Source organism: Stenella coeruleoalba (assembly GCF_951394435.1).
Source record: "Stenella coeruleoalba genome assembly, chromosome: 7".
NCBI classification, from domain to species: domain Eukaryota; kingdom Metazoa; phylum Chordata; class Mammalia; order Artiodactyla; family Delphinidae; genus Stenella; species Stenella coeruleoalba.
Genome location: NC_137153.1, coordinates 15,181,776 through 15,201,675, shown reverse-complemented (window position 1 = coordinate 15,201,675; position 19,900 = coordinate 15,181,776). Strand labels below are relative to the sequence as shown.

The following is a 19,900-nucleotide window of genomic DNA, read 5'->3' as shown; positions in this document are numbered from 1 at the left end:
AGGTGTTAATTAAGTGTGAGGGCATAAAAAAGAACATTTGTAAACAAGCAAGTTCTGAAAAGCTTCACATCGTTATGCATCATTTCTCAAAAAATTACTGAAGGACATGTTCCACTAAAATGAAGAAATGGGCCAAGAAAGAAGAAGGAATGGGGACCATGAAAAGAGGTCCCACAAAGGAGAAGGATGAGCATCTCCAGTAGGAGGATTATGGGAAAGCATAAGATGACTGCTGTGCTCCAGGACAACAAATCTAGAATGGAGTAAGCCTGATGGAAGAGAAAGTTAATAGAGTATCTGATGAGTCTGATACAGAAACACAGTTTAGACGTTTCAGAACTTGTGCATAAGTTAATGATACCTATGGAGGAAACTATGTGAAATATATAAAACAATTATCGACCTCAGGAACATGTTCTGCAGGAAAGAGTGATCATAGTATATTATATGGTTAGTTGGAGGTAACATTTACCTTGTCATAATAAAGTAAAAAGTGAATAGTGATCTAACAACAGTGACAATGTAGCTGTATTTGGGTAATGGGAGGACAGAAAAGAGGTGTAAGGTAGCAGGGGTGGGAATAAGGTGTGAAAGAAAGCGAAATCCTTACCTTCTGCTGTGGCCGTCAGAACATATGTCTAAAATGAAAACATCTAAAGGAGTAAAATAAACTTATTGTTCAGAGAAATTGAGGTAAACATCCAAAGAGTTGTTTAAATGAGTTGAAGTGATCATCTCCAGGGAGGGATTAAATGGGGGTATAGGGGAAGGGGCTGCTGTCTTTTTTTGTAGCAAACCTTGTAAAATTAAGTGACTCAATTATGTTCATGTAAAAACAAAGAAAATAAATTAGGCTTAGATATCAGCTTTTGTGTGTGATTTTATCTGACTAGCTTAGGCAGAGATTAACTGAGTTATTTTAACCCCTACCACACAATATTTCAGTGTTTTTTACTTGTATAGCTATCAAGTCTAATGACAAAGCTTTATAGCCAGATAATGAAATGCTTTGAATTCTTTTTTTTTTTAAACTACAAATTAGAGGCATGGAGCTACTTGAAAATATTTTAGATCAGTATCTAAACAGCTTTTCTGTTTTAATCTCTTTTTCAGGCTCTCCAGTTAATGTCACGTGCAACATATTCATAAACAGCTTTGGTTCGATCGCTGAGACAACCATGGTAAGTAGGCATGTTGACTTCGTAATGAATTTCACACTGGGGTAGTTTGTAATCATGTTCATGGCAATTTTTCTGCTGGTAATATGTAATTGAAAGCCAAAATTCATATAGTGAGATTTTAAAAGATAAACTTAATAGTATAATTAAATTACAATCAACTGCAGTCAATGTTTCATTTGGAGATGGTTAGTGAAAACAAGATTGATTTTTCCCATTTCAGTAACTAAATATTAGATCTCAAATTAAAACTAAAACTTTACCTTATGAATTATTTATTTATTGTCAATGTTCTTTAATAAGCAGACATAAGCATAGGAGTAAATAATGTCACATTTAATTATTTTGTATACTTATAAATGTGTTTATCATGTTATTTTAAGTATTCTGATTACCTTTCCAAATGAATATAATATTTGATCAAATATCATAACTATTTTGCAAATTGTGGTATATACTTTAATTTAACTGAACTCACTGAACTGAGACTTCATCACTGTGTAATTGAGAACATTTTACATAATCAAGTTATTAAAGCTAAAATATTATCATTTCCAAACCAAATGTATTCTGTTTCGAATTTTATAACTTTCTCTAAAGATCATGTTGTATCTTTTCTTTGCCTTATAGTTTTCATTGTACATTTTAGCTAAAATAAAATAGACACATGAACCACTGAATATTTGTAAGATTGTTTAGCCAGAACTTTTAATTAATTAATTAAATTTTATTTTTTATTATTTTTAGGAACTTTTTTTAAAAATTGAAACTATGTATTGTGGTTCTTAAATTACCTAGAATTATACTCCATTCCTAAATTTAGCAAGTATAATGTGCGTTAATTTTCAAAGTTGATTTTAGCTAAAATAGGATATGAAAAGCTTAAAGATTTATTAGCTTCTAAAGCCATTATTAAGTAAGAGAATTATTCTTATTTTACATATATCAGAATGACTTGATAATGAATTTTCTAAGGAAAAATCTAATATGTAAATTATTATGTGGGAGGCTGTGTAGATTTGTGTGTGTGTGTGTGTGTATAGAGGATCTTTCTCAACTGGAAGAGGCTTTATTCAGGCACCACTTTTTAAAAATGCTGTTTTCCTCATGTATGCAATATTTAGTCATTTAGCAGCATCTCTGTGGTTCTATTCAAACTCAATATACTATAATTACAATAAAAGCCTCAGTGGAGAAGTACTGAACTCATTTTGGGGGCATTATATAGAATTATCTTCACTGCAGTATACAAATAAACACTAATGTGTGTACCTGTGTGTAAACACAGAGGAAATGACATGATTTGCTAGTATAAGCACAGTGTGGTTCTGGTGCAGTTTTGACCCTGAAGTCACTATAATCCTGTTTCAGAAGTTGACATATTCTGGATTCTGGTTGAATATTTGGTCCTGATTCTTTTTTTTTTAGGATGCTCATATGAATTTTATTTATTTATTCTGGTCCTGATTTATTCCCTGTATTTATACAGACCCAATTCAAATCATATTTATAGACAAAGGAATCTCTACTGGATTTTTTTCTACCTAGACCTCCCAAATTATATTTCTAGCCCTGACAACTTCCTCATTTTAATTGCTACTATACAACACTGTATCATCCTGAAAGCCTGGACATATGCTTATACTTTCTCTTTTGCAAGATCATTTCCGTGAAACAGTTTCAACAGCAATAGTTGGAAAGGTTTCTAGCCTGACTTGTCTTTGTGGGGTGGAGGAAGGGATTTGGAAAAAAGAGAAGACATGGTTGGATTTCCTCATTAAAACCTCAAAGATTGTCATGTTCCTGAAGGTTGCTGCTTTTTATGACATAGTTCATCAGTCTAGCACTAAGTGTTTATAACACACACTCCATAGGATGACGACTACATCTGCTAAATTTCTTACCTTTAATAATTTTAGACAGACTTCCTTTGCAGAATAATATTATGCCAGAAGCTTGCAGAATATTGCAAATACACCCTCCCAGGGACCCTCACTCAGTTTTATTTCCCTTCTACAGCATAGAAATCCTTTCCATTCCTTCATCTTCCATCATAATGTATCCTTTTGAAATCATTTTTAGCATCTATCACTTGCTTCTTCAGAGTCACAAGCAGCATCAATGAACATTAATCAAACACCCCAGAGGTAAAGTATTATAAAATTAACTAAGTCCACCTTGATATCTTTCTTTTTAACCTTCCAGACTCATAAACATGTGACATTATTTCTGTTCACATAATCAGATTCAATATTTGTAAAAAATTTTACTGGTATCAGATAGGATAGCTGCAATATGGTGTCCATCTACATAGGCATAGAGAAAATTCAATTTTTTTTTATCTTAAGAATCAAAATATTTTGCTACCACTTGATTACTCTGATGTATTTTATTCATAGTTTCCACCATCACAGCTCTGCAACTAAACTTTACCCCATTGTTTTACTTGCCATAGTATTAAGTTAATTTATTTTTACAAAATCTTGCATTTATTTTTTTAACATTCACATTTTTTATACGAATATACTTAATTTTGTTCTTACAATACAAATAACTGAATTCAACTGAAACAATGTATTAAATTGAGAGGATGGAATTTAAATTACTTGTAATCATTAATGGATATCTTTGCATCTGAGAATTTATATCTAATATAAAAGTGAATAATTCTCCCAATCTTTATATCTTTGCTTAACAGAGATCTTAACCATGCTTAGTGTCTTCGTTGACCAACTATATTATGCTCCCTCTACTGGTCTAGTTTCTAACCTATTGTATCTCTCCCCATTTTAAAATAAGCTTTAGTCCCATTTGAGGTAATTATTTGATTCTTGAGAAAATATCTCTAGTAGATATTCTACTTTAGCCATTTTTTGAAAATTAAGTTAATTTGAATCTTTAACATATTTTGCATCTTCTTCTTGCACCAACTTTGTTTTTCTTAATATTTATGTGCATTTTTTCCCCAATAGCTTAAGCACAAATTTCTTTTTAACTGTTAAACTCATCCTTTCCCAGTGTTTGTCTAATTAACTTAATGTAGTGCCAACCATTCTCACTTGAGTACAATTTTATTATTCTTGACATATAGTCATCAAAAATTTTCTATGTATGTTGTGGAAATTCTAAACTTCCCTAATTTCCCTCACATTTGAATCATACGTCATTATATATAATGGGGTTCTCTAAGGATTTGTTTAGCCTCCATTACCCCAAGTTCACATTCTTCTTCAGCAGATGATGATTCAACAACTGTTGGAAAGCACAGTTCTTAAAAAGATTAAATTAAAAATAAAAACTGGTTTACCATCATCAGTCACTCTTCCATTTTGCAACATGGCCTTGGTGAGAGAGGTGCGTCTATCCTGTCTTTTAAAATGGTGGTGACAAAAGGAACATAATTTTTTTTATTGTTACAATGAGGTGAAGCTTAATATCTCCACATTAAGTGACTCTCAGTAATCGTACTCCTGCAAACCTGTGGTGAGTTGTGGATAAGGATTATATTCTGGGGTGACAGCATTTGTAAGTTGGACTTTTTTAAAAAAAATTCATATGTGACTATATAACAGTTAGGGTGTGTATATAGAGCTGTATTTCAAAGTGGATATATTGTCATAACGTCCTATCTTCAGCAAACAGATGGCTCTCCATCTTGTCACACATATGCTGGAGAGAGAATTGCTCTGCTGTGTGCCTTAAGTCAATATTTACTTGATGAACCATGACTTTTCACCAGAGCCCATAGAATAAATTATTTTTACAAAATAAAAACAATAAAGGTAGGGAGAGACTTTCAAGATGGCAGAGGAGTAAGACATGGAGATCACCTTCCTCCCCACAAATACATCAGAAATACATCTACATGTGGAATAACTCCTACAGAACACCTACTGAACGCTGGCAGAAGACCTCAGACCTCCCAAAAGGCAAGAAACTCCCCACGTACCTGGGTAGGGCAAAAGAAAAAAGAAAAAACAGAGACAAAAGAATAGAAACAGGACCTGCATCTCTGGGAGAGAGCTGTGAAGGAGGCAAAGTTTCCACACACTAGGAAGCCCCTTCACTGGTGGAGACGGGGTAATGGGAGGGAAGCTTCGGAGCCACGGAGGAGAGCCCAGCAACAGGGGTGCAGAGGGCAAAGTGGAGAGATTCCCGCACGGAGGATCGGTGCCAACTAGCACTCACTAGCCTGAGAGGCTTGTCTGCTCACCCACAAGGGTGGGTGGGGGCTGGGAGCTGAAGCTTGGGCTTCGGAGGTCAGATCCCAGGGAGAGGACTGGGGTTGGCTGTGTGAACACAGCCTTAAGGGGGCTAGTGCACCACAGCTAGCCGGGAGGGAGTCCGGGAAAAAGTCTGGACCTGCCTAAGAGGCAAGAGACCATTCATTGTTTCAGGGTGAGCGAGGACAGGGGATTCAGAGCACCGCCTAAATGAGCTCCAGAGACGGGTGCGAGCCACGGCTATCAGTGCGGACCCCAGAGACGGGCATGAAATGCTAAGGCTGCTGCTGCAGCCACCAAGAAGCCTGTGTGCGAGCACAGGTCACTCTCCACACCTCCCCTCCCGGAGCCTGTGCAGCCCGCTACTGCCAGGGTCCCGTGATCCAGGGACAACTTCCCTGGGAGAGCACACGGTACACCTCAGGCTGGTGCAACGTCACGCCGGCCTCTGCTACTGCAGACTCGCCCTGCATTCCATGCCCCTCCCTCCCCCTGACCTGAGTGAGCCAGAGCCCCCAAATCAGCTGCTACTTTAACCCCATCCTGTGTGGCGGTGGGGGAACAGATGCCCTCAGGTGACCTACATGCAGAGGCAGGGCCAAATCCAAAGCTGAACCCCAGGAGCTGTGCGAACAAGGAAGAGAAAGAGAAATCTCTTCCAGCAGCCTCAGGAGCAGTGGATTAAATCCCCACAATCAACTGATGTACCCTGCATCTCTGGAATACATGAATAGACAACGAATCATTCCAGTGTTGAGGCAGTGAACTTTGGGAGCAACTGTAGACTTGGGGTTTGCTTTCTGCATCTAATTTATTTTTGGTTTTATGTTTATCTCAGTTTTGTATTTAGAGTTTATTATCATGGGAGATTTGTTTATTGATTTGGTTGCTCTCTTCCTTTTTTTTAAAAATAAAAAAAATATATTTCCTTTTTCTCTTTTTCTGACTGTGTATTTGTATGCTTCTTTGTGTGATTTTGTTTGTATAGCTTTGCTTATACCATTTGTCCTAGGGTTTTTTTTGGATTTTTTTTTTTTTTGGTATAGTTTTTAGCACTGGTTATCATTGGTGGATTTGTTTTTTGGTTTGGTTGCTTTCTTCTTTCTTTTCTTCTGTCTTTTTTATTACTTTTTAGTTTTTTAATCTTTTAAATTTTTTATTTTAATAGCTTTCTTTTCCCTTTTCCTTCTTTCTTCCTTTCTTTCTTTCTTTCTCCCTTTTTTTCTGAGCCATGTGGCAGACAGTGTTTTGGTGCTCTGGCCAGGTGTCAGGCCTGTGCCTCTGAGGTGGGAGAGCCAAATTCAGGACATTGGTCCACCAGAGACCTCCCAGCTCCACGTAATATCAAATGGCGAAAGCTCTTCCATAGACCTCCATCTCAACGCCAAGATCTAGCTCCACTCAATGACCAGCAAACTACAATGCTGAACACCCTATGCCAAACAACTAGCAAGACAGGACCACAACCCCACCTGTTAGCACAGAGGCTGCCTAAAATCATAATAAGGTCACAGACACCCCAAAACACATCACCAGACGTGGTCCTGCTCACCAGAAAGACAAGATCCAGCCTCATCCACCAGAACACAGGCACCAGTCCCCTCCACCTGGAAACCTACACAGCCCACTGAACCAACCTTAGCTACTGGGGGCAGACACCAAAAACAATGGGAACTACGAACCTGCAGCCTGTGAAAGGAGATCCCAAACACAGTAAGTTAAGCAAAATGAGAAGACAGAGAAACACACAGCAGGTGAAGGAGCAAGGTAAAAACCCACCAGACCAAACAAATGAAGAGGAAATAGGCAGTCTACCTGAAAAAGAATTCAGAGTAATGATAGCAAAGATGATCCAAAATCTTGGAAATAGAATGGAGAAAATACAAGAAACGATTAACAAGGACCTAGAAGAACTAAAGAGCAAACAATGATGAACAACACAATAAATGAAATTTAAAAATTCTCTAGAAGGAATCAGTAGCAGAATAACTGAGGCAGAAGAATGGATAAGTGACCTGGAAGATAAAATAGTGGAAATAACTGCCAGGGAGCAGAATAAAGAAAAAAGAATGAAAAGAATTGAGGACAGTCTTAGAGACCTCTGGGACAATATTAAACGTACCAACATTGGAATTATAGGGGTCCCAGGAGCAGAAGAGAAAAAGAAAGGGACTGAGAAAATATTTGAAGAGATTGTAGTTGTAAACTTCCCTAATATGGGAAAGGAAATAGTCAACAAAGTCCAGGAAGCACAGAGAGTCCCATACAGGATAAATCCAAGAAGAAACATCCCAAGACACATATTAATCAAACTATCAAAAATTAAAATCAAAGAAAAAATATTAAAAGCAGCAAGGGAAAAGCAACAAATAATATACAAGGGAATCCCCATGAGCTTAACTGATCTTTCAGCAGAAACTCTGCAAGCCAGAAGGGAGTGGCAGGACACATTTAAAGTGATAAAAGGAAAAAGCCTACAACCAAGATTATTCTGCCCAGCAAGGATCTCATTCATATTCGACGGAGAAATTAAAACCTTTACAGACAAGCAAAAGTTAAGAGAATTCAGCACCACCAACCCAGCTTTACAACAAATGCTAAAGGAACTTCTCTAGGCAGGAAACAAGAGAAGGAAAAGACCTACAATAACAAATCCAAAACCATTAAGAAAATGGTAATAAGAACCTACATATTGATAACTACCTTAAATATAAATGGATTAAATGCTCCCACCAAAAGATAGACTGGCTGAATGGATACAAAAACAAGACCCATATATATGCTGTCTACAAGAGACCCACTTCAGACTTAGGGATATATACAGACTCAAAGTGAGGGGATGGAAAAAGATATTCCATGCAAATGGAAATCAAAAGAAAGCTGGAGTAGCAATTCTCATATCAGACAAAATAGAGTTTAAAATAAAGACTATGACAAGAGACAAAGAAGGACACTACATAATGATCAAGGGATCGATCCAAGAAGAAGGTATAACAATTGTAAATATTTATGCACCCAACATAGGAGCACCTCAATACATAAGGCAAATGTGGACAGCCATAAAAGGGGAAATCAACAGTAACACAATCATAGTAGGGGACTTTAACACCCCACTTTCACCAATGGACAGATCATCCAAAATGAAAATAAATAAGGAAACATAAGCTTTAAATGATACATGAAAAAGATGGAATTAATTGAGATTTATAGGACATTCCATCCAAAAACAACAGAAAACATTTTCTTCTCAAGTGCTCATGGAACACTCTCCAGGATACATCATATCTTGGGACACAAATCAAGCCTTGATAAATTTAAGAAAATTGAATTCATATCATGTATCTTTTCCAACCACGATTAGATATCAATTACAGGAAAAAATCTGTAAAAAATACAAATACATGGAGGCTAAACAATACACTACTTAATAACCAAGAGATCAATGAAGAAATCAAAGAGGAAATAAAAAAATACCTAGAAACAAATGGCAATGAAAACACACGGCCCCAAACCTATGGGATGCAGCAAAAGCAGTTCTAAGAGGAAAGTTTATAGCAATACAATCCTACCTCAAGAAACATCTCAAATAAACAACCTAACCTTATACCTAAAGCAAAAGAAGAACAAGAAACCCCCCAAAGTTAGCAGAAGGAAAGAAATCATAAAGATCAGATCAGAAATAAATGAAAAACAAATGAAGGAACAATAGCAAAGATCAATAAAACTAAAAGCTGATTCTTTGAGAAGATAAAGTTGATAAACCATTAGCCAGACTCATCAAAAAAAAATGGAGAAGACTCAAATCAATAGAATTAGAAATGAAAAAGAAGTAACAACTGACACTGCAGAAATACAAAGGATCATGAGAGATTGCTACAAGCAACTCTATGCCAATAAAATGGACAACCTGAAAGAAATGGACAATTTCTTAGAAAAGCACAACCTTCCCAGACTGAACCAGGAAGAAATAGAAAATATAGACAGACCAGTCACAAGCACTGAAATTGAAACTGTGATTTAAAATATTCCAACAAACAAAAGCCCAGGACCAGATGGCTTCACAGGCAAATTCTATCAAACATTTAGAGAAGAAGAGCTAACACCTATCCTTCTCAAACTCTTCCAAAATACAGCAGAGAGAGGAACACTCCCAAACTCATTCTATGAGGCCACCATTACCCTGTTACCAAAACCAGACAAAGATGTCACAAAATAAGAAAATTACAGCCCAATATCACTGATGAACATAGGTGCAAAAATCCTCAACAAAGTACTAGCAAACAGAATCCAGCAGCACATTAAAAGGATCGTACACCATTATCAAGTGGGGTTTATCCCAGGAATGCAAGGATTCTTCAATATACACAAATTAATCATTGTGATACACCATATTAACAAATTGAAGGAGAAAAACCATATGATCATCTCAATAGATGCAGAAGCTTTTGACAAAATTCAACACCCATTTATGATAAAAGCCCTCCAGAAAGTAGGCATAGAGGGAACTTACCTCAACATAATAAAGGCCACATATGACAAACCCACAGCCAACCTCATTCTCAATGGTGAAAAACAAACCATTTTCTGTAAGATCAGGAACAAGACAAGGTTGCCTATGCTCACCACTATTATTCAACATAGTTTTGGAAGTTTTAGCCATAGCAATCAGAGAAGAAAAAGAAATAAAAGGAATCCAAATCAGAAAAGAAGAAGGAAAACTGTCACTGTTTGCAGATGACATGATACTATACATAGAGAATCCTAAAGATGCTACCAGAAAACTACTAGAGCTCATCATTGAATTTGGTCGAATAGCAGGATACAAAATTAATGCACAGAAATCTCTTGCATTCCTACACACTAATGACAAAAAATCTGAAAGAGAAATTAAGGAAACACTCCCATTTACCATTGCAACAAAAAGAATAAAAAAACCTAGGAATAAACCTACCTTAGGAGACAAAAGACCTGTATGCAGAAAACTATAAGACACTGATGAAAGAAATTAAAGATGATAAAAAGAGATGGAGAGATATACTATGTTCTTGGATTTGAAGAATCAACATTGTGAAAATGACTATACTACTCAAAGTAATCTACAGATTTAATGCAATCCTTATTTAAGTAACAATGGCATTTTTCACAGAACTAGAACAAAAAATTTCACAATTTGTATGGAAACACAAAAGACCCTGATTAGCCAAAGCAATCTTGAGAAAGAAAAACAGAGCTGGAGGAATTAGGCTCCCTGACTTCAGACTATACTACAAAGCTACAGTAATCAAGACAGTATGGTACTGGCACAAAAACAGAAAGATCAATGGAACAGGATAGAAAGCCCAGAGATACACCCACGCACCTATGGTCACCTTATTTTTGGTAAAGGAGGCAAGAATATACAATGGAGAGAAGTCAGCCTGTTCAATAAGTGGTGCTGGGAAAAGTGGACAGGTACATGTAAAAGAATGAAATTAGAGCACTCCCTAACACCATACACAAAAATAAACTCAAAATGGATTAAAGACCTAAATGTAAGGCCAGACACTATCAAACTCTTAGAGAAAAACATAGACAGAACACTCTATGACATAAATCACAGCAAGATCCTTTTTGACCCACCTCCTAGAGAAATGGAAATAAAAACAAAAATAAACAAATGGGACCTAGTGAAACTTAAAAGCTTTTGCACAGTAAAGGAAAGCATAAACAAGATGAAAAGACAACTCTCAGAATGGGAGAAAATATTTGCAAATGAAGCAACTGACAAAGGATTAATCTCCAAAATTTACAAGCAGCTCTGTAGCTCAATATCAAAAAAACAAACAACCCAATCCAAAACTGGGCAGAAGACCTAAATAGACATTTCTCCAGAGAAGATATACACGTTGCCAACAAACACATGAAAGGATGCTCAACATCACTAATAATTAGAGAAATGCAAATCAAAACTACAATGAGGTAACACCTCACACCAGTCAGAATGGCCATCATTAAAAAATCTACAAACAATAAATGCTAGAGAGGGTGTGGAGAAAAGGGAACCCTCTTGCAGTGTTGGTGGGAATGTAAATTGATACAGCCACTATGGAGAACAGTATGGAGATTCCTTAGAAAACTAAAATAGACCTACCATATGACCCAGAATTCCCACTACTGGGCATATACCCTGAGAAAACCATAATTCTAATTGAGTCATGTACCACAATGTTCATTGCAGCTCTATTTACAATAGCCAGGACATGGAAGCAACCTAATTGTCCATGGACAGATGAATGAAGAAAGATGTGGCACATATATACAATCGAATATTACTCAGCCATAAAAAGAAACAAAATTGAGTTATTTGTAGTGAGGTGGATGGACTTAGAGTCTGTCATATAGAGTGAAGTAAGTCAGAAAGAGAAAAACAAATACCGTATGCTAACACGTATATATGGAATCTAAAAAAAAAAACAACAAAAAAAAGTTCTGTAAAACCTAGGGGGAGGACAGGAATAAAGATGCAGACGTAGAGAATGGACTTGAGGACACGGGGAGGAGGAAGGGTAAGCTGTGACGAAGTGAGAGAGTGGCATTGACATACATACACTACCAAATGTAAAATAGCTAGCTAGTGGGAAGCAGCCACATAGCACAGGGTGGTCAGCTTGGTGCTTTGTGACCACCTAGAGCGGTGGGTTAGGGAGGTTGGGAGGAAGATGCAAGAGGGAGGAAATATGGTGTTATATGTATATGTGTAGCTGATTCACTTTGTTATACAGCAGAAACTAACACACCATTGTAAAGCAATTTTACTCCAGTAAAGATGTTAAAAAAAAAACGCTGAGGTGTTTTGGTATAATGCTTTTTCAGATGCCTGTATACAGAAATGTATGGTGAGGCTGGATGAGAGTGTCTGAACGTGTGCTGTGTTCTCACAGAATGGTCAAACTGTACAGTTCTTGCATTTTCCACAGAAATTAAAGGTTCACATTTAGTTGCAACAGTAATCATGCACATGTAAATGTTTCTTTGAATCACTGGGTCGTTAGATTCTCCAGAGAAATCTAAGCTAATGTGGCATAAAAAATTGATAGCGTTCCTTCACATATTCTTTTTTTTTTTTCCTTCACATATTCTTAACAGAGTCTTTAAACTCCTACACATTCTTTTTTTGTAAGTGTATTTTTTAATCAAATAAAGCTTTTTTTAATCAAATAAAGTTATGCACTTTTTGCATAGGTAATAAGTAACACTCATGCACCCGTCGCCATGTTAAGAAATTAAACATTACAAATAAATTGAAGTTGACCATGAACTCTTGCCCAAAGCACATTTCTCTACCTTGCAAAGGAAGCTTTGTTCCTGAATTTGATAGACATAAAATTTCATTCTGCATGAATGAAATATAAACAGAGTTGCCACACTGTAGTATTTACATATAACATGATTTTTTGGTTCAAATGTATATTTTTGAGGTAATCCATGCTTATACTATTATATTCATTTTCATTTGAGTAAATATTGCATAATGTATTCATTCTACATTTGTTGGACATTTTGATTATTTGTAATGTCTTTGCTACCACAAAAACCTCTGCATTGAAAATTGTCACACATTATCTTCTAGTATACGTATGCAAGATATTCTGTAGGGTATATACCCAGGAGTGGAATTATTTGGCACAAGGTTATATTCTCAAGAGTAAAATTACTTGGTTCAGATATTAACTAAGTTGCTTTCCAAAGTGGCCAGTCTGTCTTTAAACACCTACTAGCAATTTTATGAGATTTAGAGTTTTACATCTCCCACAGCTAGTATTTACCCACTTGGATTTTAATTGCTTCTTATCATGTACTTCCTTGATTAATAGTGAGGTTATGCATTTTTCTTGAATGATTTTTAGCCACTCTGTTGTCCTTTGTGCGAAACGCTTCTGTGTGTTGCTTCCCCATTTATATTTGTTTGCTTTTATTATACACACACAAAATAACCCTCACACACACACACACACACACACACACACACACACATACATGTATTATTCTGAAGGTGAATACTTTGTCAGTTGCATGCATTTAAAATACCCATTCTGCTCTTTTCAATGTGTTTATGATGTCTTGGAATGTAGAAATAATTTAAATTTTCATTTACAAAATGTAACCTTGTTTTACTTACTGGTTTGTGCTGCTTTGTCTTAGCAAATCCTTCTTTTACCTAAATTCGTAAAGACATTTTTTTATATTTTCTCCTAAAATTTTTTTGCTTTTCCTCTCTAGGTTTTAGTTAACCTGGAATTTTGTGTAGTTCTATATGTTTGTATGATGTGCAGGATGCATTAAGTTTTATTTGTTTCACACTTGAATAATTATTTTCAATAATTTGAAACTATACCTCTGACATATATATTCCTAAATTGAATGAGTCTATTTCAAAGTTCTCAGTTCTGTGCCAGTGATCAATTTGTCTATACCTGTACCAATGACACATTTTTAAATTTAATATAGGTTTAAATTGGACTTGATATTTAATACTTCCCAAACAGACACTTTATTTTCTTTCAGAGTATTCTTAACTATTCTTCGAAGTTTGCTTCTTCATATAAATTTTAGAATCTTGTCAATTCCACAAAATAAACTTGAATATGCAGAGTGTTGAAAGAATTATCATCTTAAAATATTGAGTCTTCCCATTCATGAATACAATATATCTCGCCCTTTACTTAAGTATTATTTAATATCTTTCAACAAAGGCATATAACTTTTCAAAAATTTCTTACGTATCTGTTAAATTTGACAATTTCCACCTTATTTTTAAAATATATTTTAAAAATTACATTCTAGTAATGTTTTCTAACTCTTCATTGATGACATATAAGAACATGATTGTTTTCACATTGCCCTAATATACATACTCTCATTTCAGACCTAATACTTTATAGCTCCTTCCTGCAATCATATTGTCTAGGAATATTAGCATGTTAATTTTTCAGTCTTTTATAAGCTTTGTATCTTTTTTTTGTCTTGCTGTTTTAGCAAAAACAGTGCTGAATGAAATTTATTTTGTTCCTGACTTTAAAGGAAATACTTCTAAAATAAACATGGTATTTGCTTGAGTTTGGTGTAGATATCCTTTATCAGATTTTAAAGTTCCCACTCATCACGCTGTCTGCAGAACATGGAAATCATTAAATACAAAACAAACCAGAAACAGGTATTAAGTCTTCTAATCCATGAACATATTGTAATGATTTGTCTTCCGCAGGTCCTTTCACCTACATTGTTCAGAAGTTGTCATATATTTTGTTAAATTTATTTCTAAGTATTGATGTATGGCTATGAATGTTATATTTTTAAAGTTTTAAAATAATTTTTATTCTACAATAGTTTTACATCCATGAAAAGCTTGCAAAGTTAGTACAGAGTGTTCCCTTATAACCACCTGCCTCGTTTCCCCTATTATTAACATCTCACATTAGTATGATGCGTTTGTCACAACTAATGAACAAATATTTGATACAGTATTATGAACTAAAGTCTCTACATTTTTAGGATTTCCTTAGTAATTACTAATGTCTTTTTTCTGTCTCAGAATCTATCTAGGCTCATACATTGTATTTATTTGTCATGTCTCCCTTACACTTTCCTTGTTTGTGAGGCCTTAACAATTTTGAGTACTGATCAGGTATTTTGTAGAATGTCCCTCAGTTGAAGATTTTTATTTGACTAGACTGGGATCATGAGATTTTTGAAGGAGGGCCAGAGAGGTAAAGTGTCATTCTCATCACTTCATATTAAAGCCACGCATTGTCAGTTAGGGTAGTGTGTTAAGCTTGATCACATGGTTGAGGTAAGTGTTTGTCAGATTACTCCATTGTAAATTTACCCCTTTTTTTCATCTTCTCCATACTGTATTCTTCAGAAAGAAGTCACTGTGACTATTCCCACACTTAAGGGTAGGGGAGAGTTATGCTCTACCTCCTTTATGGGGTCATATCTATGCATTATTTGGGATTCTTTGATAAAGGACATTTATTTATTCCTTTCCATTAATTTATTTGTTCAATAATTTATTTATATCAATATGTATTTTGGGTTGTAATTCAATGCTACGCTATACATTTTGTTGTACAAATTGTTCTAGTTTTGGCCATTGGGTTGGCTCATCTTGTTTGCTCCTGTGTCCCTTTGACATATCTGCATCATTTTGGTTTTTGTGTGCTTCCTTGGATTCTGCCAGTATAGGATATTCCAGGCTCATCTTGTATATTTCCTGCCCTAGAATCAGCAATTTCTCCAAGGATCCTCAGTTCCTTTTATTAGAGAATGGTACTAGAAACCCAGATCTTGGTACTAGGTGTGCTCATTGATGCTGAAGTGTCATTGCTTCTAGGCCCTTTCAGCAGACAGAGCTCGGAAATGTGTGTGTGTGTGTGTATGTGTGTGTAAATGTTATAATTAAAAACTTTTTCCAATTGTTTCTATGAATCTTTAGACAGACAATATATTTTGGAATATTGTCATATATTCTAAGAACTTGGTAACAAGTAGCTCTAGTAGTTTGCCAGTTTCTTTGCATTTTCTGTGAATATGTTCATGCAAACTGTTAAGACCGTTGTACATCTTCCTTTCCAATCTTTATGCTTTATATCTCTCTTCTTTTCCCTGTCCTTCTCCTTTTCCTCCTCGTCCTCTCTTCATTTCCCCTCCTATCTTACTGCACTAGTTCATAACGCCTGTACAACGCTGAAACAAATGGATGGAGAATGGCCAACTTTGTCTTTTTTTCTGATATTGGTTAAGAAGCATGCAATATTTCACAGTTAAGAAGAGTATTACCTTTAGGTTTCTCCTAAATGATCTTTATCAGATTGAGGAAGTTTTCTTCCATTAATTGGATGCTGAGGGTTTTTTTTGTTGTTGTTTAATTAATTTTTACTGGAGTATAGTTGCTTTACAATGTTGTGTTAGCTATTTTTTAATCATGAAGAGGCATTGAATTTTACTCAGTACTATCTCAGCAGTCATTGAAATGATTGACTTCTCTCCTTCATTCTGTTCATGTTATGGACCATATACAAATAAATTAAATATGGGTTGGTTTTCAAATAGTAAATCATCTTGCATTCCTTGGATAAACCCCATTTGATCACAATTGATTACCCTTTTTATATATTGCTGGATTTAATTTTTTAATATTTGGTTTGCCATGTCCACTCTGAATATTGAACTATAATTTTCTTTTTCTACAATGTTAAGAGCAGAGTGTGGTAAAAATGTTATGATAGGGCTTCCCTGGTGGTGCAGTGGTTGAGAGTCTGCCTGCCGACGCAGGGGACACAGGTTTGTGCCCCGGTCCGGGAAGATCCCACATGCCCATGCCGCGGAGCGGCTGGGCCCGTGAGCCATGGCCGCTGAACCTGCGCGTCCGGAGCCTGTGTTCCGCAACAGGAGAGGCCACAGCAGTGAGAGGCCCGCGTACCGCAAAAAAAAAAAGAAAAAAAGAAAAAAAATATTATGATAGTTCAAAAAATTAGGAAGTGTTCCTTCTTCCTCTACTCTCTAAAATAGTTTGTGTAAAACCAGTGTTATTTCTTCCATAAGTATTTGGTAAAACTCACCAATTATGCTTTCTGGGTCAGTCATTTTACTTGTTGAAAGGTTTCAAATCATAGATCTCATTCTTTGAACAAATATAGGACTATTCAGTTTTTCTATTGTGTACATTTTGCAAAAGTTTTGTTTTTCAAAGCATTTGTCCATTTCCTTAAAATTTTCAAATTATTGACATAAACATTTACAATACCTCATCCTTTCATCTGAGGGATATTTGTAATGACTGCGTTTTCATTCCTCTTGTTGGTGATTTAGTTTTAACTCCTTTTTTTTCTTCATTAGCTTACATATGGATTTTTATTCTGCAAGGGATTTTCACTGCTTTCTGAATCTATGATTAATATTAATCTTCTTCTAAGAATAATACTTCTCAACTTTTATTTCTCCATTTGTTCTTTCTGTGAAACCTACTACATTGGATATTCTATACCTCATTCCCTCCATCAGAGTTTCTTTTATATTTCTCTGCTGCATATTCCCTGTCTTTAAGAATTGTGATTAATAAGTAAATTGTAGGGAATTCATATGAGTCTCAAATAACCTGTGATTTCATGTGAATCCATTTTAGATTCCTTCAGTGCAAATAACAACTTACATAAAGGCAATTCATTCACACATTATGATGATGATTTTTTTTTTTTTTTTTTCTGTATGTGGGCCTCTCACTGTTGTGGCCTCTCCCGTTACAGAGCACAGGCTCTGGATGCGCGGGCCCAGTGGCCATGGCTCACGGGCCCAGCCGCTACGCGGCATGTGGGATCTTCCCAGACCGGGGCACGAAGCTGTGTCCCCTGCATCGGCAGGTGGACTCTCAACCACTGCGCCACCAGGGAAGCCCTGATAATGATTTTTTTATGCTACTTTATTTGGCTCTGTTAGGAAGGCATTTAACTCCTTGTACTGCTCTATCAAATAGACTTCATTGACATCCTATATTTTAACCAAATTTATGTTCTATTTATCTTTTCCTTTTTAATATTTTGTTTAACTCTATGGGCATTTATTTAAAATTTTTTGATAATAGGCTCCATGGAGCAGCAGTCCACTCTGATAAATTCATCATTATATCATTAATAATTAGGATAATCTTAGCACAAAGTAGCTCTTAAATATGTATTGTTGAATATACACATACACACACACATATATGTATGTATATTCTCTGTTGCCCTATATATATATTGGCTAACCAAAAGTATTGTTTCTGAAAAGAGAACTTCGCTATTGTGTACTTGACACAAGTGGATAAACTTATGTTTACTGCTTTGCAGCATGATCTGTTTTTGCCATCTGAGTCTTTGTCACCATCTTAAGTTGGTGCTACAGTTGCTAAAATAGGAGCTAAGTAACTATTGTACACAAGTTAATGTTGGCTCATATTGTGCAAATGAACTTGGCTTTTTAATTCAAATCTTCCCCTGGGATTTTAAAATCTGTCCTCAAAAAGTGTTTTTTTCAGCTGTATTGATAGAGAGATAAATTCATTACACATGCTAAAATTTTGTGTGGGTAGTTCACTATGATAAGAAATTAGAGCTATTATATAGTGCTTATGGTAATTGAAGAATAATGTTTAAAACTCAGAAATATTAAGATGCAATTATTTCAGGTATCAATTAGGTTTCACAGTAATGTTTTCTTCATGACATTTGGAAAGAAATGTGTGTAATTTGAAGTCCATTTTTTCTCTCCTTTTGTAACCTTTTCCCCACATGAGTCATGGGTACTTTGTATCTATTGCCAAACAATTCACTTCTTGTAAAAGAACTTATTTTATGAGTGCCATAATGGTATTCAGTGACTAACTCTGTCTAATTCATATTTCTAAATTTAATAACGTTAATATAACATATGATTAGATAGATGCCATTTCACTTACTTCCAGAATAACCCAAAAGCATCTTGCTATCTTTTCCACATTATATCTGTTAACATCTTATCCTCTCTGTCTTATTTTTCTTACTTTGAGTAATAGGCAAAGCCTCACCAAATATAACAGCAACATTGGTCTGAAAGATTTTTAATTTCAAGCATGAGTAACCAGTGACTGGCAGCATGAATGTGTTCTGAACTCTCATTTATAAGCATGAATCAGAAACAGGGCATATTTATGGAAGAGGTTGCAGAAAGGTAGGTATGCATGAAGGTTACACATCCTGGTGACCCCATCAGAAATAGGAATAAATCTCTGCCTGGCGTAGTCATCCTCAACACCATCCTTAAAATCACCGTATCTCAAAAAGAGACAGTCTGCAGATCTTGTTCACCCAGATAAATTTTCTTATAAAGGGTATAACAAAGAGTACAATTGTCTAGTTGTGCTACAGTGTTGTTAAAACAAACACAATGTTTGAAAGCACATTTCCAGTTCTGTGGGGGGAAAGTGCCAAAAAGAAACTGATGACAAGAAAACTCTATGCAGGGGCGGGGGAGGGGTAGTTGTCGCGCACATATTTTGCAACTTCTCTCCTTTATTTGAATATATATCTTTGTAGAGTTTCCTTTTACTCTGGCTGAGTAGATTGCAAAATTGTATTTTGTTTAGGCATGTGAAATATTTGAGGTGGGGAGTAAATGAAGAAGATTCTAGGGGTAAATGTAGTATCAAAGATGTATGCACTTAATTTAACTCCGGTCTCTCTACCTTACTGTAAAGCTAATTTGTAATGCAAAGTGACTATTATTTGCATGAGGTCCTCTCTAGAGGAAGACATTTTTTAGAATTCACTGTTACCAGATCAGTTAAGCACTTTTGTTGGCCACCTAACAAGACGTAGAAATGATCTGAGAGTCCATAAATGGTTCAGAGCAATGGTGTTCCTCTTCATGGCCTTTATCATCATGAACCTTTTTCTAAGAGAATTTGATTTTCTGAAAGAATACACTCCAAAATGTCATCTCAAC

At 35.6% G+C, this 19,900-nt stretch overlaps 1 protein-coding gene across 2 annotated transcripts in view; it reads left to right on the top strand.

Annotated features, from left to right (window-relative positions):
- GLRA3 (glycine receptor alpha 3) overlaps nucleotides 1-19,900 on the top strand; it is a gene marked incomplete at its 3' end in the record, with an annotated part of 156,881 nt that overhangs the window by 47,953 nt on the left and 89,028 nt on the right. For both annotated transcript variants that reach the window (XM_079926057.1, XM_079926056.1), the window contains exon 3: nucleotides 1,114-1,181. In XM_079926057.1, the coding sequence (XP_079782183.1) occupies nucleotides 1,114-1,181 (68 nt within the window). The remainder of the gene's footprint in view (nucleotides 1-1,113; nucleotides 1,182-19,900) is intronic.